Source organism: Argopecten irradians, chromosome 6 (genome assembly GCF_041381155.1).
Source record: "Argopecten irradians isolate NY chromosome 6, Ai_NY, whole genome shotgun sequence".
Taxonomy (NCBI): domain Eukaryota; kingdom Metazoa; phylum Mollusca; class Bivalvia; order Pectinida; family Pectinidae; genus Argopecten; species Argopecten irradians.
Window position 1 is genome coordinate 47,601,127 of NC_091139.1, and position 23,183 is coordinate 47,624,309.

Below are 23,183 nucleotides of genomic sequence, written 5' to 3' on the forward strand. Positions count from 1 at the left end.
AGTCGTGTGACCGAGTATACACCTGCTGTATGATGTAACAGTCGTGTGACCGAGTATACACCTGCTGTATGATGTAACAGTCGTGTGACCGAGTATACACCTGCTGTATGATGTAACAGTCGTGTGACCGAGTATACACCTGCTGTATGATGTAACAGTCGTGTGACCGAGTATACACCTGCTGTATGATGTAACAGTCGCGTGACCGAGTATACACCTGCTGTATGATGTAACAGCTGTCGTGTGACCGAGTATACACCTGCTGTATGATGTAACAGTCGTGTGACCGAGTATACACCTGCTGTATGATGTAACAGTCGTGTGACCGAGTATATACACCTGCTGTATGATGTAACAGTCGTGTGACCGAGTATACACCTGCTGTATGATGTAACAGTCGGTGACCGAGTATACACCTGCTGTTTGATGTAACAGTGTGACCGAGTATACACCTGCTGTATGATGTAACAGTCGTGTGACCGAGTATACACCTGCTGTATGATGTAACAGTCCGTGTGACCGAGTATACACCTGCTGTATGATGTAACAGTCGTGTGACCGAGTATACACCTGCTGTATGATGTAACAGTCGTGTGACCGAGTATACACCTGCTGTATGATGTAACAGTCGTGTGACCGAGTATACACCTGCTGTATGATGTAACAGTCGTGTGACCGAGTATACACCTGCTGTATGATGTAACAGTCGTGTGACCGAGTATACACCTGCTGTATGATGTAACAGTCGTGTGACCGAGTATACACCTGCTGTATGATGTAACAGTCGTGTGACCGAGTATACACCTGCTGTATGATGTAACAGTCGTGTGACCGAGTATACACCTGCTGTATGATGTAACAGTCGTGTGACCGAGTATACACCTGCTGTATGATGTAACAGTCGTGTGACCGAGTATACACCTGCTGTATGATGTAACAGTCGTGTGACCGAGTATACACCTGCTGTATGATGTAACAGTCGTGTGACCGAGTATACACCTGCTGTATGATGTAACAGTCGTGTGACCGAGTATACACCTGCTGTATGATGTAACAGTCGTGTGACCGAGTATACACCTGCTGTATGATGTAACAGTCGTGTGACCGAGTATACACCTGCTGTATGATGTAACAGTCGTGTGACCGAGTATACACCTGCTGTATGATGTACACAGTCGTGTGACCGAGTATACACCTGCTGTATGATGTAACAGTCGTGTGACCGAGTATACACCTGCTGTATGATGTAACAGTCGTGTGACCGAGTATACACCTGCTGTATGATGTAACAGTCGTGTGACCGAGTATACACCTGCTGTATGATGTAACAGTCGCGTGACCGAGTATACACCTGCTGTATGATGTAACAGTCGTGTGACCGAGTATACACCTGCTGTATGATGTAACAGTCGCGTGTGACCGAGTATACACCTGCTGTATGATGTAACAGTCGTGTGACCGAGTATACACCTGCTGTATGATGTAACAGTCGTGTGACCGAGTATACACCTGCTGTATGATGTAACAGTCGTGTGACCGAGTATACACCTGCTGTATGATGTAACAGTCGTGTGACCGAGTATACACCTGCTGTATGATGTAACAGTCGTGTGACCGAGTATACACCTGCTGTATGATGTAACAGTCCGTGTGACCGAGTATACACCTGCTGTATGATGTAACAGTCGTGTGACCGAGTATACACCTGCTGTATGATGTAACAGTCGTGTGACCGAGTATACACCTGCTGTATGATGTAACAGTCGTGTGACCGAGTATACACCTGCTGTATGATGTAACAGTCGTCGTGTGACCGAGTATACACCTGCTGTATGATGTAACAGTCGTGTGACCGAGTATACACCTGCTGTATGATGTAACAGTCGCGTGTGACCGAGTATACACCTGCTGTATGATGTAACAGTCGTGTGACCGAGTATACACCTGCTGTATGATGTAACAGTCGTGTGACCGAGTATACACCTGCTGTATGATGTAACAGCTGTCGTGTGACCGAGTATACACCTGCTGTATGATGTAACAGTCGTGTGACCGAGTATACACCTGCTGTATGATGTAACAGTCGTGTGACCGAGTATACACCTGCTGTATGATGTAACAGTCGTGTGACCGAGTATACACCTGCTGTATGATGTAACAGTCGTGTCGAGTGACCTGAGTATACACCTGCTGTATGATGTAACAGCTGTCGTGTGACCGAGTATACACCTGCTGTATGATGTAACAGTCGTGTGACCGAGTATACACCTGCTGTATGATGTAACAGTCGTGTGACCGAGTATACACCTGCTGTATGATGTAACAGTCGTGTGACCGAGTATACACCTGCTGTATGATGTAACAGTCGTGTGACCGAGTATACACCTGCTGTATGATGTAACAGTCGCGTGACCGAGTATACACCTGCTGTATGATGTAACAGTCGCGTGACCGAGTATACACCTGCTGTATGATGTAACAGTCCGTGTGACCGAGTATACACCTGCTGTATGATGTAACAGTCGTGTGACCGAGTATACACCTGCTGTATGATGTAACAGTGTGTGACCGAGTATACACCTGCTGTATGATGTAACAGTCGTGTGACCGAGTATACACCTGCTGTATGATGTAACAGTCGTGTGACCGAGTATACACCTGCTGTATGATGTAAACAGTCGTGTGACCGAGTATACACCTGCTGTATGATGTAACAGTCGTGTGACGAGTATACACCTGCTGTATGATGTAACAGTCGTGTGACCGAGTATACACCTGCTGTATGATGTAACAGTGACGTGTGACACGTGACGAGTATACACCTGCTGTATGATGTAACAGTCGTGTGACCGAGTATACACCTGCTGTATGATGTAACAGTCGTGTGACCGAGTATATACCTGCTGTATGATGTAACAGTCGTGTGACCGAGTATACACCTGCTGTATGATGTAACAGTCGTGTGACCGAGTATACACCTGCTGTATGATGTAACAGTCGTGTGACCGAGTATACACCTGCTGTATGATGTAACAGTCGTGTGACCGAGTATACACCTGCTGTATGATGTAACAGTCCAGTGACCGAGTATACACCTGCTGTATGATGTAACAGTCGTGTGACCGAGTATACACCTGCTGTATGATGTAACAGTCGTGTGACCGAGTATACACCTGCTGTATGATGTAACAGTCCTGTGACCGAGTATACACCTGCTGTATGATGTAACAGTCGTGTGACTGAGTATACACCTGCTGTATGATGTAACAGTCGTGTGACCGAGTATACACCTGCTGTATGATGTAACAGTCGTGTGACCGAGTATACACCTGCTGTATGATGTAACAGTCGTGTGACCGAGTATACACCTGCTGTATGATGTAACAGTCGTGTGACCGAGTATACACCTGCTGTATGATGGAACAGTCGTGTGACAGAGTATACACCTGCTGTGTATGATGTAACAGTCGCGTGACCGAGTATACACCTGCTGTATGATGTAACAGTCGTGTGACCGAGTATACACCTGCTGTATGATGTAACAGCCGTGTGACCGAGTATACACCTGCTGTATGATGTAACAGTCGTGTGACCGAGTATACACCTGCTGTATGATGTAACAGTCCAGTGACCGAGTATACACCTGCTGTATGATGTAACAGTCGGTGACCGAGTATACACCTGCTGTATGATGTAACAGTCGTGTGACCGAGTATACACCTGCTGTATGATGTAACAGTCGTGTGACCGAGTATACACCTGCTGTATGATGTAACAGTCGTGTGACCGAGTATACACCTGCTGTATGATGTAACAGTCGTGTGACCGAGTATACACCTGCTGTATGATGTAACAGTCGTGTGACCGAGTATACACCTGCTGTATGATGTAACAGTCGCGTGTGACCGAGTATACACCTGCTGTATGATGTAACAGTCGTGTGACCGAGTATACACCTGCTGTATGATGGAACAGTCGCGTGACCGAGTATACACCTGCTGTATGATGTAACAGTCGTGTGACCGAGTATACACCTGCTGTATGATGTAACAGTCGTGTGACCGAGTATACACCTGCTGTATGATGTAACAGTCGTGTGACCGAGTATACACCTGCTGTATGATGTAACAGTCGTGTGACCGAGTATACACCTGCTGTATGATGTAACAGTCGTGTGACCGAGTATACACCTGCTGTATGATGTAACAGCTGTCGTGTGACCGAGTATACACCTGCTGTATGATGTAACAGTCGTGTGACCGAGTATACACCTGCTGTATGATGTAACAGTTGCGTGACTGAGTATGTATGATGTAACAGTCGTGTGACCGAGTATACACCTGCTGTATGATGTAACAGTCGCGTGACCGAGTATACACCTGCTGTATGATGTAACAGTCGTGTGACCGAGTATACACCTGCTGTATGATGTAACAGTCGTGTGACCGAGTATACACCTGCTGTATGATGTAACAGTCGTGTGACCGAGTATACACCTGCTGTATGATGTAAACAGTCGTGTGACCGAGTATACACCTGCTGTATGATGTAACAGTCGTGTGACCGAGTATACACCTGCTGTATGATGTAACAGTCGTGTGACCGAGTATACACCTGCTGTATGATGTAACAGTCGTGTGACCGAGTATACACCTGCTGTATGATGTAACAGTCCGTGACGAGTGACCGAGTATATACACCTGCTGTATGATGTAACAGTCCGTGTGACCGAGTATACACCTGCTGTATGATGTAACAGTCGTGTGACCGAGTATACACCTGCTGTATGATGTAACAGTCGTGTGACCGAGTATACACCTGCTGTATGATGTAACAGTCGTGTGACCGAGTATACACCTGCTGTATGATGTAACAGTCGTGTGACCGAGTATACACCTGCTGTATGATGTAACAGTCCGGTGACCGAGTATACACCTGCTGTATGATGTAACAGTCGTGTGACCGAGTATACACCTGCTGTATGATGTAAACAGTCGTGTGACCGAGTATACACCTGCTGTATGATGTAACAGTCGTGTGACCGAGTATACACCTGCTGTATGATGTAACAGTCGTGTGACCGAGTATACACCTGCTGTATGATGTAACAGTCGTGTGACCGAGTATACACCTGCTGTATGATGTAACAGTCGTGTGACCGAGTATACACCTGCTGTATGATGTAACAGTCGTGTGACCGAGTATACACCTGCTGTATGATGTAACAGTCGTGTGACCGAGTATACACCTGCTGTATGATGTAACAGTCGCGTGTGACCGAGTAAGAGTATACACCTGCTGTATGATGTAACAGTCGTGTGACCGAGTATACACCTGCTGTATGATGTAACAGTCGTGTGACCGAGTATACACCTGCTGTATATGAACATTGTGTGACCGAGTATACACCTGCTGTATGATGTAACAGTTCGTGTGACCGAGTATACACCTGCTGTATGATGTAACATGTGTGACGAGTATACACCTGCTGTATGATGTAACAGTCGTGTGAGTATACACCTGCTGTATGATGTAACAGTCGTGTGACCGAGTATACACCTGCTGTATGATGTAACAGTCGTGTGACCGAGTATACACCTGCTGTATGATGTAACAGTTGTGTGACCGAGTATACACCTGCTGTATGATGTAACAGCTGTCGTGTGACCGAGTATACACCTGCTGTATGATGTAACAGTCGTGTGACCGAGTATACACCTGCTGTGATGTAACAGTCGTGTGACCGAGTATAACCTGCAGTAACGTGTCGTGTGACCGAGTATACACCTGCTGTATGATGTAACAGTCGTGTGACCGAGTATACACCTGCTGTATGATGTAACAGTCGTGTGACCGAGTATATACACCTGCTGTATGATGTAACAGTTGTGTGTGACAGAGTATACACCTGCTGTATGATGTAACAGTGGTGTGACCGAGTATACACCTGCTGTATGATGTAACAGTCGTGTGACCGAGTATACACCTGCTGTATGATGTAACAGCTGTCGTGTGACCGAGTATACACCTGCTGTATGATGTAACAGTCGTGTGACCGAGTATACACCTGCTGTATGATGTAACAGTGCGTGTGACCGAGTATACACCTGCTGTATGATGTAACAGTCTGTGACCGAGTATACACCTGCTGTATGATGTAACAGTCGTGTGACTGAGTATACACCTGCTGTATGATGTAACAGTCGTGTGACCGAGTATACACCTGCTGTATGATGTAACAGCGTCGTGTGACCGAGTATACACCTGCTGCTGTATGATGTAACAGTCGCGTGTGACCGAGTATACACCTGCTGTATGATGTAACAGTCGTGTGACCGAGTATACACCTGCTGTATGATGTAACAGTCGCGTGACCGAGTATACACCTGCTGTATGATGTAACAGTCGTGTGACCGAGTATACACCTGCTGTATGATGTAACAGTCGTGTGACCGAGTATACACCTGCTGTATGATGTAACAGTCGTGTGACCGAGTATACACCTGCTGTATGATGTAACAGTCGTGTGACTGAGTATACACCTGCTGTATGATGTAACAGTCGTGTCAGAGTATACACCTGCTGTATGATGTAACAGTCGTGTGACCGAGTATACACCTGCTGTATGATGTAACAGTCGTGTGACCGAGTATACACCTGCTGTATGATGTAACAGTCGTGTGACCGAGTATACACCTGCTGTATGATGTAACAGTCGTGTGACCGAGTATACACCTGCTGTATGATGTAACAGTCGTGTGACCGAGTATACACCTGCTGTATGATGTAACAGTCGTGTGACCGAGTATACACCTGCTGTATGATGGTAACAGTCGCGTGACCGAGTATACACCTGCTGTATGATGTAACAGTCGTGTGACCGAGTATACACCTGCTGTATGATGTAACAGTCGTGTGACCGAGTATACACCTGCTGTATGATGTAACAGTCGTGTGACCGAGTATACACCTGCTGTATGATGTAACAGTCGTGTGACCGAGTATACACCTGCTGTATGATGTAACAGTCGTGTGACCGAGTATACACCTGCTGTATGATGTAACAGTCGCGTGACCGAGTATACACCTGCTGTATGATGTAACAGTCGTGTGACCGAGTATACACCTGCTGTATGATGTAACAGTCGTGTGACCGAGTATACACCTGCTGTATGATGTAACAGTTGCGTGACCGAGTATACACCTGCTGTATGATGTAACAGTCGTGTGACCGAGTATACACCTGCTGTATGATGTAACAGTCGTGTGACCGAGTATACACCTGCTGTATGATGTAACAGCTGTCGTGTGACCGAGTATACACCTGCTGTATGATGTAACAGTCGCGTGACAGAGTATACACCTGCTGTATGATGGAACAGTTGCGTGACCGAGTATACACCTGCTGTATGATGTAACAGTCGTGTGACCGAGTATACACCTGCTGTATGATGATGTAACAGTCGCGTGTGACCGAGTATACACCTGCTGTATGATGTAACAGTCGTGTGACCGAGTATACACCTGCTGTATGATGTAACAGTCGTGTGACTGAGTATACACCTGCTGTATGATGTAACAGTCGTGTGACCGAGTATACACCTGCTGTATACCTGCTGTATGATGTAACAGTCGTGTGACTGAGTATACACCTGCTGTATGATGTAACAGTCGTGTGACTGAGTATACACCTGCTGTATGATGTACAGTCGCGTGACCGAGTATACACCTGCTGTATGATGTAACAGTCGTGTGACCGAGTATACACCTGCTGTATGATGTAACAGTTGCGTGACCGAGTATACACCTGCTGTATGATGTAACAGTCGTGTGACTGAGTATACACCTGCTGTATGATGTAACAGTCGTGTGACCGAGTATACACCTGCTGTATGATGTAACAGTCGTGTGACCGAGTATACACCTGCTGTATGATGTAACAGTCGTGTGACCGAGTATACACCTGCTGTATGATGTAACAGTCGTGTGACCGAGTATACACCTGCTGTATGATGTAACAGTCGCGTGACCGAGTATACACCTGCTGTATGATGTAACAGTCGCGTGACCGAGTATACACCTGCTGTATGATGTAACAGTCGCGTGACCGAGTATACACCTGCTGTATGATGTAACAGCTGTCGTGTGACCGAGTATACACCTGCTGTATGATGTAACAGTCGTGTGACCGAGTATACACCTGCTGTATGATGTAACAGTCGCGTGACCGAGTATACACCTGCTGTATGATGTAACAGTCGTGTGACAGAGTATACACCTGCTGTATGATGGAACAGTTGCGTGACCGAGTATACACCTGCTGTATGATGTAACAGTCGCGTGACCGAGTATACACCTGCTGTATGATGTAACAGTCGTGTGACCGAGTATACACCTGCTGTTATGATGTAACAGTCCTGTGACCGAGTATACACCTGCTGTATGATGTAACAGCTGTCGTGTGACTGAGTATACACCTGCTGTATGATGTAACAGTCGCGTGACCGAGTATACACCTGCTGTATGATGTAACAGTCTGTGCAGAGTATACACCTGCTGTATGATGTAACAGTCGTGTGACCGAGTATACACCTGCTGTATGATGTAACAGTCGTGTGACCGAGTATACACCTGCTGTATGATGTAACAGTCGCGTGACCGAGTATACACCTGCTGTATGATGTAACAGTCGTGTGACTGAGTATACACCTGCTGTATGATGTAACAGTCGCGTGACAGTATAACCTGCTGTATGATGTAACAGTGTGTGACAGAGTATACACCTGCTGTATGATGTAACAGTCGCGTGTCTGAGTATACACCTGCTGTATGATGTACAGTCGCGTGTCTGAGTATACACCTGCTGTATGATGTACAGTCGCGTGACTGAGTATACACCTGCTGTATGATGTAACAGTCGCGTGACCGAGTATACACCTGCTGTATGATGTAACAGTCGTGTGACAGAGTATACACCTGCTGTATGATGTAACAGTCGTGTGACTGAGTATACACCTGCTGTATGATGTACAGTCGCGTGTCTGAGTATACACCCCATCATTATTATATGCTGCAACTACAACTATTGTACATTTCTTTACCAAGTTCTATCTTGGACCCAGAAACTGTTAAAACACTTACTAAATGTTGCCTTGCTATAGCTAATTGACTCATGATCACAAAGCTATGTTCATATTCATTTACACCTGGTAAATATATCACTGAATCGCTATGAAAATCCTATGTTCAGTAAATATCTGTAATACAGCCTAGCGAGTCAGTTCCCTGTGTACACAGTTCCACGATACCTATAATGTGACACACATGTATTGTGGCTTATATAGTTGACAAATCTTGTCGCTGATACTGTTCAAAGAACATTTTTACACATAACTATAAAATCAGAAACTATTTACAATATTCCAGCCCTGCTCATTAATTAGTTATTAGTTAATCAAAGAATCAATGTAAGTTTCATGAAATCAAGGGACACAACTCTAATCAGAATATCATGTAATCAATTTATCATTCTTTTCTTAATGGTTTATAAGATGAATTTGTATCCAGATTACATAAAGAATTGGTTTAATATTCTAGCTCTTAACCATGTCTACATCAATTTTACAGAATGAATCTGAGCTGTTTGGCAGAACAATCCGAGTTAACATAGCTAAGCCAATGAAAATAAAGGAAGGAGCATCACGAGCAGGTATGCAAGTATTCAACTTCAGGAAATATTTATCTGAAACAGTTTACTTGGTTTGTCTATATATAGAAGCATTTTTATTTCTATAAATCACAAATTGTATTACAATTGTATATCCTCATGGAAGTAGGAGATATATATTGTTTTTAGCTCACCTGGCCCGAAGGGCCGGTGAGCTTATGTCATGGCGAGGCGTCCGTCGTCCATCCGTCTGTCGTCCGTCCGTCAACATTTCCTTTAAATCGCTACTAGTCATAGAGTTCTGCATGGATTGTAACCAAATTTGGCCACAAACATCCTTGGGGGAGGGGAAACAGAACTTGTATAAATTTTGGCTCTGTCCCCCCCAAGGCAGGAGGGGTGGGGCCCAATAGGGGAAATAGAGGTAAATCCTATAAATCGCTACTTGTCCTAGAGTTCTGCATGGATTGTAACCAAATTTGACCACAAACATCCTTGGGGGAGGGGGAACAGAACTTGTATAAATTTTGGCTCTGGTCCCCCAGGGGCAGGAGGGGCGGGGCCCAATAGGGGTAATAGAGGTTAATCCTTTAAATCGCTACTTGTCCTAGAGTTCTGCATGGATTGTAACCAAAATTAGCCACAAACATCCTTGGGAGAAGAGGAACAGAACTTGTATAAATTTTGGCTCTGACCCCCCGGGGGCAGGAGGGGCGGGGCCCAATAGGGGTAATAGAGGTAAATCCTTTAAATCGCTTCTTGTCATACAGCTCCGAATGGAATGTAACCAAATTTGGCCACAAACATCCTTTGGGGAAGGGGAACAGAACTTGTATAAATTTTGGCTCTGGTCCCCCGGGGGCAGGAGGGGCGGGGTCCAATAGGGGAAATAGAGGTAAATCCTTTAAATCGCTACTTGTAATAGAGTTCTACATGAATTGTAACCAAATTCTGCCACAAACATCCTTGGGGGAAGGGGAACAGAACTTCGGTTGTGTAAATTTTGACTCTGGTCCCCCAGGGGCAGGAGGGGCGGGGCCCAATAGGGGAAATAGAGGTAAATCCTTTAAATCGCTACTTGTCATAGAGCTCTACATGAATTGTAATCAAATTTGGCCACAAACATCCTTTGGGGAAGGGGAACAGAACTTGTATAAATTTTGGCTCTGGTCCCCCAGGGGCAGGAGGGGCGGGGCCCAATAGGGGAAATAGAGGTAAATCCTTTAAATCACTACTTGTCATAGAGCTCTGAATGGAATGTAACCAAATTTGGCCACAAACATCCTTTGGGGAAGGGGAACAGAACTTGTATAAATTTTGGCTCTGGTCCCCCGGGGGCAGGAGGGGCGGGGCCCAATAGGGGAAATAGAGGTAAATCCTTTAAATCGCTACTTGTAATAGAGTTCTACATGAATTGTTACCAAATTCTGCCACAAACATCCTTGGGGGAGGGGGAACAGACCTTGTATAAATTTTGACTCTGGTCCCCAGGGGGCAGGAGGGGCGGGGCCCAATAGGGGAAATAGAGGTAAATCCTTTAAATCGCTACTAGTCATAGAGTTCTGAATGGAATGTAATCAAATTTGGCCACAAACATCCTTGGGGGAAGGGGAACAGAACTTGTATAAATTTTGGCTCTGGTCCCCCGGGGTCAGGAGGGGCGGGGCCCAATAGGGGTAATAGAGGTAAATCCTTTAAATCGCTACTTGTCATAGAGTTCTGAATGGAATGTAACCAAATTTGGCCACAAACATCCTTGGGGGAGGGGGAACAGAACTTGTATAAATTTTGGCTCTGACCCCCCGGGTGCAGGAGGGGCGGGGCCCAATAGGGGAAATAGAGGTAAATCCTTTAAATCTCTACTTGTCCTAGAGCTCTACATGAATTGTAACCAAATTTGGCCACAAACATCCTTTGGGGAAGGGGAACAGAACTTGTATAAATTTTGGCTCTGATCCCCCAGGGGCAGGAGGGGCGGGGCCCAATACGGGAAATAGAGGTAAATCCTTTAAATCACTACTTGTCATAGAGTTCTGAATGGAATGTAACTGAATTTGGCCACAAACATCCTTTGGGGAAGGGAAACAAAACTTGTATAAATTTTGGCTCTGATCCCCCGGGGGCAGGAGGGGCGGGGCCCAATAGGGGAAATAGAGGTAAATCCTTTAAATCGGCGCTACTAGTCATAGAGTTCTGAATGGAATGTAACCAAATTTGGCCACAGACATTCTTTGGGGAAGGGGAACAGAACTTGTATAAATTTTGGCTCTGACCCCCCGGGGGCAGGAGGGGCGGGCCCCAATAGGGGAAACAGAGGTAAATCCTTTAAATCGCTACTAGTCATAGAGTTCTGCATGGATTGTAACCAAATTTGGCCACAAACATCCTTGGGGGAAGGGGAACAGAACTTGTATAAATTTTGACTCTGGTCCCCTGGGGGCAGGACGGGTGGGGCCCAATAGGGGAAATAGAGGTAAATCCTATAAATCACTTCTTGTCCTAGAGTTTTGTTTGGATTGTGACCAAATTTGGCCATAAACATCCTGGGAAGAAGGGGAACAGAACTTGTATAAATTTTGGCTCTGGTCCCCCGGGGGCAGGAGGGGCGGGGTCCAATAGGGGAAATAGAGGTAAATCCTTTAAATCGCTACTTGTCATAGAGCTCTACATGAATTGTAATCAAATTTGGCCACAAACATCCTCGGGGGAAGGGGAACAGAACTTGTATAAATTTTGGCTCTGACCCCCTGGGGGCAGGAGGGGCGGGGCCCAATGGGGAAATAGAGGTAAATCCTTTAAATCACTACTTGTCATAGAGCTCTGAATGGAATGTAACCAAATTTGGCCACAAACATCCTTTGGGGAAGGGGAACAGAACTTGTATAAATTTTGGCTCTGGTCCCCGGGGGCAGGAGGGGCGGGGCCCAATAGGGGAAATAGAGGTAAATCCTTTAAATCGCTACTTGTAATAGAGTTCTACATGAATTGTTACCAAATTCTGCCACAAACATCCTTGGGGGAGGGGAAACAGACCTTGTATAAATTTTGACTCTGGTCCCCAGGGGGCAGGAGGGGCGGGGCCCAATAGGGGAAATAGAGGTAAATCCTTTAAATCGCTACTAGTCATAGAGTTCTGAATGGAATGTAACCAAATTTGGCCACAAACATCCTTGGGGGAAGGGGAACAGAACTTGTATAAATTTTGGCTCTGGTCCCCCGGGGTCAGGAGGGGCGGGGCCCAATATGGGTAATAGAGGTAAATCCTATAAATCGCTACTTGTCATAGAGTTCTGAATGGAATGTAACCAAATTTGGCCACAAACATCCTTGGGGGAGGGGGAACAGACCTTGTATAAATTTTGGCTCTGACCCTTCGGGGTGCAGGAGGGGCGGGGCCCAATAGGGGAAATAGAGGTAAATCCTTTAAATCTCTACTTGTCCTAGAGCTCTACATGAATTGTAACCAAATTTGGCCACAAACATCCTTTGGGGAAGGGGAACAGAACTTGTATAAATTTTGGCTCTGATCCCCCAGGGGCAGGAGGGGCGGGGCCCAATAGGGGAAATAGAGGTAAATCCTTTAAATCCACTACTTGTCATAGAGTTCTGAATGGAATGTAACTAAATTTGGCCACAAACATCCTTTGGGGAAGGGAAACAAAACTTGTATAAATTTTGGCTCTGGTCCCCCGGGGTCAGGAGGGGCGGGGCCCAATAGGGGTAATAGAGGTAAATCCTATAAATCGCTACTTGTCATAGAGTTCTGAATGGAATGTAACCAAATTTGGCCACAAACATCCTTGGGGGAGGGGGAACAGACCTTGTATAAATTTTGGCTCTGACCCCCCGGGTGCAGGAGGGGCGGGGCCCAATAGGGGAAATAGAGGTAAATCCTTTAAATCTCTACTTGTCCTAGAGCTCTACATGAATTGTAACCAAATTTGGCCACAAACATCCTTTGGGGAAGGGGAACAGAACTTGTATAAATTTTGGCTCTGATCCCCCAGGGGCAGGAGGGGCGGGGCCCAATAGGGGAAATAGAGGTAAATCCTTTAAATCACTACTTGTCATAGAGTTCTGAATGGAATGTAACTAAATTTGGCCACAAACATCCTTTGGGGAAGGGAAACAAAACTTGTATAAATTTTGGCTCTGATCCCCCGGGGGCAGGAGGGGCGGGGCCCAATATGGGTAATAGAGGTAAATCCTTTAAATCGCTACTAGCCATAGAGTTCTGAATGGAATGGAACCAAATTTGGCCACAGACATCCTTTGGGGAAGGGGAACAGAACTTGTATAAATTTTGGCTCTGACCCCCCGGGGGCAGGAGGGGCGGGCCCCAATAGGGGAAACAGAGGTAAATCCTTTAAATCGCTACTAGTCATAGAGATCTGCATGGATTGTAACCAAATTTGGCCACAAACATCCTTGGGGGAAGGGGAACAGAACTTGTATAAATTTTGACTCTGGTCCCCTGGGGGCAGGACGGGTGGGGCCCAATAGGGGAAATAGAGGTAAATCCTATAAATCACTTCTTGTCCTAGAGTTTTCTTTGGATTGTGACCAAATTTGGCCATAAACATCCTGGGAAGAAGGAGAACAGAACTTGTATAAATTTTGGCTCTGACCCCCTGGGGGCGGGAGGGGCGGGGCCCAATAGGGGATTTAGAGGTTAATATTAAAATTCCTTCAGAAAAGAAACAATGAACCTGTATTCAGAACATTACTTTGCATTACAAACCAGGTGAGCGATACAGGCCCTCTGGGCCTCTTGTTTATTTTTGTGTGTATCTTATTGTAGTGTGGTCAGAAGACTCGTGGCTACAGAAGTAGGAGATATTTATTGTTTTTTATTTTTGTGTGTATCTTATTGTAGTGTGGTCAGAAGACTCGTGGCTACAGAAGTTGGAGATATTTATTGTTTTTTGTTTTTGTGTGTATCTTATTGTAGTGTGGTCAGAAGACACGTGGCTACAGAAGTAGGAGATATTTATTGTTTTTAGCTCACCTGGCCTGAAGGGCCGGTGAGCTTATGTCACTGCGCGGCGTCCATCGTCCGTCCATCCGTCCGTCCGTCCGTCCGTCGTCCGTCCGTCAACATTTCCTTTAAATCGCTACTAGTCATAGAGTTCTGCATGGATTGTAACCAAATTTGGCCAGACACATCCTTGGGGGAAGGGGAACAGAACTTGTATAAATTTTGGCTCTGACCCCCAGGGGGCAGGAGAGGCGGGGCCCAATAGGGGGTAATAGAGGTAAATCCTATAAATCGCTACTTGTCCTAGAGTTCTGCATGGATTGTAACCAAATTTGGCCAGAAACATCCTTGGGGGAAGGGGAACAGAACTGGTATAAATTTTGGCTCTGGACCCCCAGGGGGCAGGAGGGGCGGGGCCCAATAGGGGAAATAGAGGTAAATCCTTTAAATCTCTACTTGTTCTAGAGCTCTACATGAATTGTAACCAAATTTGGCCACAAACATCCTTGGGGGAAGGGGAACAGAACTTGTATAAATTTTGGCTCTGGTCCCCCGGGGGCAGGAGGGGCGGGGCCCAATAAGGGGAAATAGAGGTAAATCCTTTAAATCGCTACTTGTCATAGAGTTCTGAATGGAATGTAACCAAATTTGGCCACAAACATCCTTTGGGGAAGGGAAACAGAACTTGTATAAATTTTGGCTCTGGTCCCCCGGGGGCAGGAGGGGCGGGGCCCAATAAGGGTAATAGAGGTAAATCCTTTAAATCGCTACTTGTCCTAGAGTTCTGCATGGAATGTAACCAAATTTGGCCACAAACATCCTTGGGGGAGGGGGAACAGACCTTGTATAAATTTTGGCTCTGACCCCCCGGGTGCAGGAGGGGCGGGGCCCAATAGGGGAAATAGAGGTAAATCCTTTAAATCGCTACTTGTCCTAGAGTTCTGCATGGATTGTAACCAAATTTGGCCACAAACATCCTTGGGGGAAGGGGAACAGAACTTGTATAAATTTTGGCTCTGATCCCCCAGGGGCAGGAGGGGCGGGGCCCAATAGGGGAAATAGAGGTAAATCCTTTAAATCACTACTTGTCATAGAGTTCTGAATGGAATGTAACTAAATTTGGCCACAAACATCCTTTGGGGAAGGGAAACAAAACTTGTATAAATTTTGGCTCTGATCCCCCGGGGGCAGGAGGGGCGGGGCCCAATATGGGTAATAGAGGTAAATCCTTTAAATCGCTACTAGCCATAGAGTTCTGAATGGAATGTAACCAAATTTGGCCACAGACATCCTTTGGGGAAGGGGAACAGAACTTGTATAAATTTTGGCTCTGACCCCCCGGGGGCAGGAGGGGCGGGCCCCAATAGGGGAAACAGAGGTAAATCCTTTAAATCGCTACTAGTCATAGAGATCTGCATGGATTGTAACCAAATTTGGCCACAAACATCCTTGGGGGAAGGGGAACAGAACTTGTATAAATTTTGACTCTGGTCCCCTGGGGGCAGGACGGGTGGGGCCCAATAGGGGAAATAGAGGTAAATCCTATAAATCACTTCTTGTCCTAGAGTTTTCTTTGGATTGTGACCAAATTTGGCCATAAACATCCTGGGAAGAAGGAGAACAGAACTTGTATAAATTTTGGCTCTGACCCCCTGGGGGCGGGAGGGGCGGGGCCCAATAGGGGATTTAGAGGTTAATATTAAAATTCCTTCAGAAAAGAAACAATGAACCTGTATTCAGAACATTACTTTGCATTACAAACCAGGTGAGCGATACAGGCCCTCTGGGCCTCTTGTTTATTTTTGTGTGTATCTTATTGTAGTGTGGTCAGAAGACTCGTGGCTACAGAAGTAGGAGATATTTATTGTTTTTTATTTTTGTGTGTATCTTATTGTAGTGTGGTCAGAAGACTCGTGGCTACAGAAGTTGGAGATATTTATTGTTTTTTGTTTTTGTGTGTATCTTATTGTAGTGTGGTCAGAAGACACGTGGCTACAGAAGTAGGAGATATTTATTGTTTTTAGCTCACCGCTGTGTGTAATCTTAGCTTTTGTAGTGCTCCGTCAGTCAGAAGACTCGGTCTTACATTCCTTTAAAGTAGGAGATATTTATTGTTTTTGTTTTTTTTTTGTGTATCTTATTGTAGTGTGGTCAGAAGACTCGTGGCTACAGAAGTAGGGAGATATTTATTGTTTTGTTTTATCTTTTGTAGAGTTCTGCATGGGATTGTAACCAAATTTTTATCCTTGGGGGTAGTGTGGAACAGAAGTATACATGTAGTTGGCTCAGATCCCCCTAGGGGGCAGAGTGCTTATTTGTAGTGTGGTCCAAGTACGTCGGGGTACAATAGAGGTAAATCCTATTAAATCGCTACTTGTCCTAGAGTTCTGCATGGATTGTAACCAAATTTGGCCAGAAACATCCTTGGGGGAAGGGGAACAGAACTGTATAAATTTTGGCTCTGACCCCCTGGGGGCAGGAGGAGCGGGGCCCAATAGGGGAAATAGAGGTAAATCCTATAAATCGCTACTTGTCCTAGAGTTCTGCATGGATTGTAACCAAATTTGGCCACAAACAGCCTTGGGGGAAGGGGAACAGAACTTGTATAAATTTTGGCTCTGACCCCCAGGGGGCAGGAGGGGCGGGGCCCAATAGGGGTAATAGAGGTAAATCCTATAAATCGCTACTAGTCATAGAGTTCTACATGGATTGTAACCAAATTTGGCCACAAACATCCTTGGGGGAAGGGGAACAGAACTTGTATAAATTTTGGCTCTGACCCCAGGGGGCAGGAGGGGCGGGGCCCAATAGGGGAAATAGAGGTAAATCCTATAAATCGCTACTTGTCCTAGAGTTCTGCATGGATTGTAACCAAATTTGGCCAGAAACATCCTTGGGGGAAGGGGAACAGAACTTGTATAAATTTTGGCTCTGACCCCCAGGGGGGCAGGAGGGGCGGGGCCCAATAGGGGAAATAGAGGTAAATCCTATAAATCGCTACTTGTCCTAGAGTTCTGCATGGATTGTAACCAAATTTGGCCAGAAACATCCTTGGGGGAAGGGGAACAGAACTTGTATAAATTTTGGCTCTGACCCCCCAGGGGGCAGGAGGGGCGGGGCCCAATAGGGGTAATAGAGGTAAATCCTATAAATCGCTACTTGTCCTAGAGTTCTGCATGGATTGTAACCAAATTTGGCCAGAAACATCCTTGGGGGAAGGGGAACAGAACTTGTATAAATTTTGGCTCTGACCCCCAGGGGGCAGGAGGGGCGGGGCCCAATAGGGGAAATAGAGGTAAATCCTATAAATCGCTACTTGTCCTAGAGTTCTGCATGGATTGTAACCAAATTTGGCCAGAAACATCCTTGGGGGAAGGGGAACAGAACTTGTATAAATTTTGGCTCTGACCCCCAGGGGGCAGGAGGGGCGGGGCCCAATAGGGGAAATAGAGGTAAATCCTATAAATCGCTACTTGTCCTAGAGTTCTGCATGGATTGTAACCAAATTTGGCCAGAAACATCCTTGGGGGAAGGGGAACAGAACTTGTATAAATTTTGGCTCTGACCCCCCGGGGGCAGGAGGGGCGGGGCCCAATAGGGGAAATAGAGGTAAATCCTATAAATTGCTACTTGTCCTAGAGTTCTGCATGGATTGTAACCAAATTTGGCCAGAAACATCCTTGGGGGAAGGGGAACAGAACTTGTATAAATTTTGGCATTGACCCCCCCAGGGGCAGGAAGGGCGGGGCCCAATAGGGGAAATAGAGGTAAATCCTAAAAATTCTACTTGTCTTAGAGTTCTGCATGGATTGTAACCAAATTTGGCCAGATACATCCTTGGGGTTAACAGAATTCATATAAATTTTGGCTTTGACCCCCCTGGAGGAGAAAAGAGTGGGGCCCAATAGGGGAATTAGAGGTAAATATCCAAATTTCTTCAGAAAAGAAACAAAAGACTTTATTCAGAACTTATATTATTGCATTACAAATCTTATTGTTGTGTGAGCGATTTTTTTATTTTTGTGTGTATCTTATTGTAGTGTGGTCAGAAGACTCGTGGCTACAGAAGTAGGAGATATTTATTGTTTTTTTTATTTTTGTGTGTATCTTATTGTAGTGTGGTCAGAAGACTCGTGGCTACAGAAGTAGGAGATATTTATTGTTTTTTATTTTTGTGTGTATCTTATTGTAGTGTGGTCAGAAGACTCGTGGCTACAGAAGTAGGAGATATTTATTGTTTTGTTTTATTTTTGTGTGTATCTTATTGTAGTGTGGTCAGAAGACTCGTGGCTACAGAAGTAGGAGATATTTATTGTTTTGTTTTATTTTTGTGTGTATCTTATTGTAGTGTGGTCAGAAGACTCGTGGCTACAGAAGTAGGAGATATTTATTGTTTTGTTTTATTTTTGTGTGTATCTTATTGTAGTGTGGTCAGAAGACTCGTGGCTACAGAAGTAGGAGATATTTATTGTTTTGTTTTATTTTTGTGTGTATCTTATTGTAGTGTGGTCAGAAGACTCGTGGCTACAGAAGTAGGAGATATTTATTGTTTTTTTATTTTTGTGTGTATCTTATTGTAGTGTGGTCAGAAGACTCGTGGCTACAGAAGTAGGAGATATTTATTGTTTTTTTTATTTTTGTGTGTATCTTATTGTAGTGTGGTCAGAAGACTCGTGGCTACAGAAGTAGGTTGAGATATTTATTGTTTTTTTTATTTTTGTGTGTATCTTATTGTAGTGTGGTCAGAAGACTCGTGGCTACAGAAGTAGGAGATATTTATTGTTTTTTTATTTTTGTGTGTATCTTATTGTAGTGTGGTCAGAAGACTCGTGGCTACAGAAGTAGGTTGAGATATTTATTGTTTTTTATTTTTGTGTGTATCTTATTGTAGTGTGGTCAGAAGACTCGTGGCTACAGAAGTAGGAGATATTTATTGTTTTTTATTTTTGTGTGTATCTTATTGTAGTGTGGTCAGAAGACTCGTGGCTACAGAAGTAGGAGATATTTATTGTTTTTTTATTTTTGTGTGTATCTTATTGTAGTGTGGTCAGAAGACTCGTGGCTACAGAAGTAGGAGATATTTATTGTTTTTTTATTTTTGTGTGTATCTTATTGTAGTGTGGTCAGAAGACTCGTGGCTACAGAAGTAGGAGATATTTATTGTTGTTTATTTTTGTGTGTATCTTATTGTAGTGTGGTTTGCTACAGAGTAGGAGATATTTATTGTTTTTTATTTTTGTGTGTATCTTATTGTAGTGTGGTCAGAAGACTCGTGGCTACAGAAGTAGGAGATATTTATTGTTTTGTTTTATTTTTGTGTGTATCTTATTGTAGTGTGGTCAGAAGACTCGTGGCTACAGAAGTAGGAGATATTTATTGTTTTTTTATTTTTGTGTGTATCTTATTGTAGTGTGGTCAGAAGACTCGTGGCTACAGAAGTAGGAGATATTTATTGTTTTTTTATTTTTGTGTGTATCTTATTGTAGTGTGGTCAGAAGACTCGTGGCTACAGAGAGAGGAGTAGGTTGAGATATTTATTGTTTTTTTTATTTTTGTGTGTATCTTATTGTAGTGTGGTCAGAAGACTCGTGGCTACAGAAGTAGGTTGAGATATTTATTGTTTTTTTATTTTTGTGTGTATCTTATTGTAGTGTGGTCAGAAGACTCGTGGCTACAGAAGTAGGAGATATTTATTGTTTTTTTATTTTTGTGTGTATCTTATTGTAGTGTGGTCAGAAGACTCGTGGCTACAGAAGTAGGAGATATTTATTGTTTTTTTTATTTTTGTGTGTATCTTATTGTAGTGTGGTCAGAAGACTCGTGGCTACAGAAGTAGGAGATATTTATTGTTTTTTTTTTTTTTGTGTGTATCTTATTGTAGTGTGGTCAGAAGACTCGTGGCTACAGAAGTAGGAGATATTTATTGTTTTTTTATTTTTGTGTGTATCTTATTGTAGTGTGGTCAGAAGACTCGTGGCTACAGAAGTAGGAGATATTTATTGTTTTTTTTATTTTTGTGTGTATCTTATTGTAGTGTGGTCAGAAGACTCGTGGCTACAGAAGTAGGAGATATTTATTGTTTTGTTTTATTTTTGTGTGTATCTTATTGTAGTGTGGTCAGAAGACTCGTGGCTACAGAAGTAGGTTGAGATATTTATTGTTTTTTATTTTTGTGTGTATCTTATTGTAGTGTGGTCAGAAGACTCGTGGCTACAGAAGTAGGAGATATTTATTGTTTTTTTTATTTTTGTGTGTATCTTATTGTAGTGTGGTCAGAAGACTCGTGGCTACAGAAGTAGGAGATATTTATTGTTTTGTTTTATTTTTGTGTGTATCTTATTGTAGTGTGGTCAGAAGACTCGTGGCTACAGAAGTAGGAGATATTTATTGTTTTTTATTTTTGTGTGTATCTTATTGTAGTGTGGTCAGAAGACTCGTGGCTACAGAAGTAGGAGATATTTATTGTTTTGTTTTATTTTTGTGTGTATCTTATTGTAGTGTGGTCAGAAGACTCGTGGCTACAGAAGTAGGTTGAGATATTTATTGTTTTTTATTTTTGTGTGTATCTTATTGTAGTGTGGTCAGAAGACTCGTGGCTACAGAAGTAGGAGATATTTATTGTTTTGTTTTATTTTTGTGTGTATCTTATTGTAGTGTGGTCAGAAGACTCGTGGCTACAGGAGTAGGTTGAGATATTTATTGTTTTTTTTTATTTTTGTGTGTATCTTATTGTAGTGTGGTCAGAAGACTCGTGGCTACAGAAGTAGGAGATATTTATTGTTTTGTTTTATTTTTGTGTGTATCTTATTGTAGTGTGGTCAGAAGACTCGTGGCTACAGAAGTAGGTTGAGATATTTATTGTTTTTTTATTTTTGTGTGTATCTTATTGTAGTGTGGTCAGAAGACTCGTGGCTACAGAAGTAGGAGATATTTATTGTTTTTTTTATTTTTGTGTGTATCTTATTGTAGTGTGGTCAGAAGACTCGTGGCTACAGAAGTAGGAGATATTTATTGTTTTTTATTTTTGTGTGTATCTTATTGTAGTGTGGTCAGAAGACTCGTGGCTACAGAGTAGTAGGAGATATTTATTGTTTTTTTATTTTTGTGTGTATCTTATTGTAGTGTGGTCAGAAGACTCGTGGCTACAGAAGTAGGAGATATTTATTGTTTTTTTATTTTTGTGTGTATCTTATTGTAGTGTGGTCAGAAGACTCGTGGCTACAGAAGTAGGAGATATTTATTGTTTTTTATTTTTGTGTGTATCTTATTGTAGTGTGGTCAGAAGACTCGTGGCTACAGAAGTAGGAGATATTTATTGTTTTTTATTTTTGTGTGTATCTTATTGTAGTGTGGTCAGAAGACTCGTGGCTACAGAAGTAGGAGATATTTATTGTTTTTTTTATTTTTGTGTGTATCTTATTGTAGTGTGGTCAGAAGACTCGTGGCTACAGAAGTGTAGGAGATATTTATTGTTTTTTTATTTTTGTGTGTATCTTATTGTAGTGTGGTCAGAAGACTCGTGGCTACAGAAGTAGGAGATATTTATTGTTTTTTTATTTTTGTGTGTATCTTATTGTAGTGTGGTCAGAAGACTCGTGGCTACAGAAGTAGGTTGAGATATATTTTGTTTTTTTATTTTTGTGTGTATCTTATTGTAGTGTGGTCAGAAGACTCGTGGCTACAGGAAGTAGGTTGAGATATTTATTGTTTTTTTTATTTTTGTGTGTATCTTATTGTAGTGTGGTCAGAAGACTCGTGGCTACAGAAGTAGGAGATATTTATTGTTTTTTTATTTTTGTGTGTATCTTATTGTAGTGTGGTCAGAAGACTCGTGGCTACAGAAGTAGGAGATATTTATTGTTTTTTTTATTTTTTGTGTGTATCTTATTGTAGTGTGGTCAGAAGACTCGTGGCTACAGAAGTAGGAGAGATATTTATTGTTTTTTTATTTTTGTGTGTATCTTATTGTAGTGTGGTCAGAAGACTCGTGGCTACAGAAGTAGGAGATATTTATTGTTTTTTATTTTTGTGTGTATCTTATTGTAGTGTGGTCAGAAGACTCGTGGCTACAGAAGTAGGGAGATATTTATTGTTTTTTTTATTTTTGTGTGTATCTTATTGTAGTGTGGTCAGAAGACTCGTGGCTACAGAAGTAGGAGATATTTATTGTTTTTTTATTTTGTGTGTATCTTATTGTAGTGTGGTCAGAAGACTCGTGGCTACAGAAGTAGGAGATATTTATTGTTTTTTTTATTTTTGTGTGTATCTTATTGTAGTGTGGTCAGAAGACTCGTGGCTTAGGAGATATTTATTGTTTTTTTTATTTTTGTGTGTATCTTATTGTAGTTGTCAGAAGACTGTGGTCATAAGTTTTTTTTACTGTATCTTATTGTAGTGTGGTCAGAAGACTCGTGGCTACAGAAGTAGGAGATAATTTATTGTTTTTTTATTTTTGTGTGTATCTTATTGTAGTGTGGTCAGAAGACTCGTGGCTACAGAAGTAGGAGATATTTATTGTTTTTTATTTTTGTGTGTATC

At 43.3% G+C, this 23,183-nt stretch overlaps 1 protein-coding gene and 1 long non-coding RNA gene across 2 annotated transcripts in view; both read left to right on the plus strand.

Moving 5' to 3' along the window:
- Nucleotides 1-23,183, plus strand: part of LOC138326096 (peptidyl-prolyl cis-trans isomerase E-like) — a 67,377-nt gene that overhangs the window by 11,313 nt on the left and 32,881 nt on the right. The window contains exon 5 of the mRNA XM_069272235.1: nucleotides 9,628-9,709. Coding sequence (XP_069128336.1) covers nucleotides 9,628-9,709 — 82 coding nt within the window. The remainder of the gene's footprint in view (nucleotides 1-9,627; nucleotides 9,710-23,183) is intronic.
- LOC138326097 (uncharacterized) overlaps nucleotides 23,032-23,183 on the plus strand; it is a 400-nt gene continuing 248 nt past the window's right edge. The window contains exon 1 of the long non-coding RNA XR_011208871.1: nucleotides 23,032-23,183. This exon is cut by the window's right edge and continues 43 nt beyond it. This is a non-coding gene — a long non-coding RNA (uncharacterized lncRNA).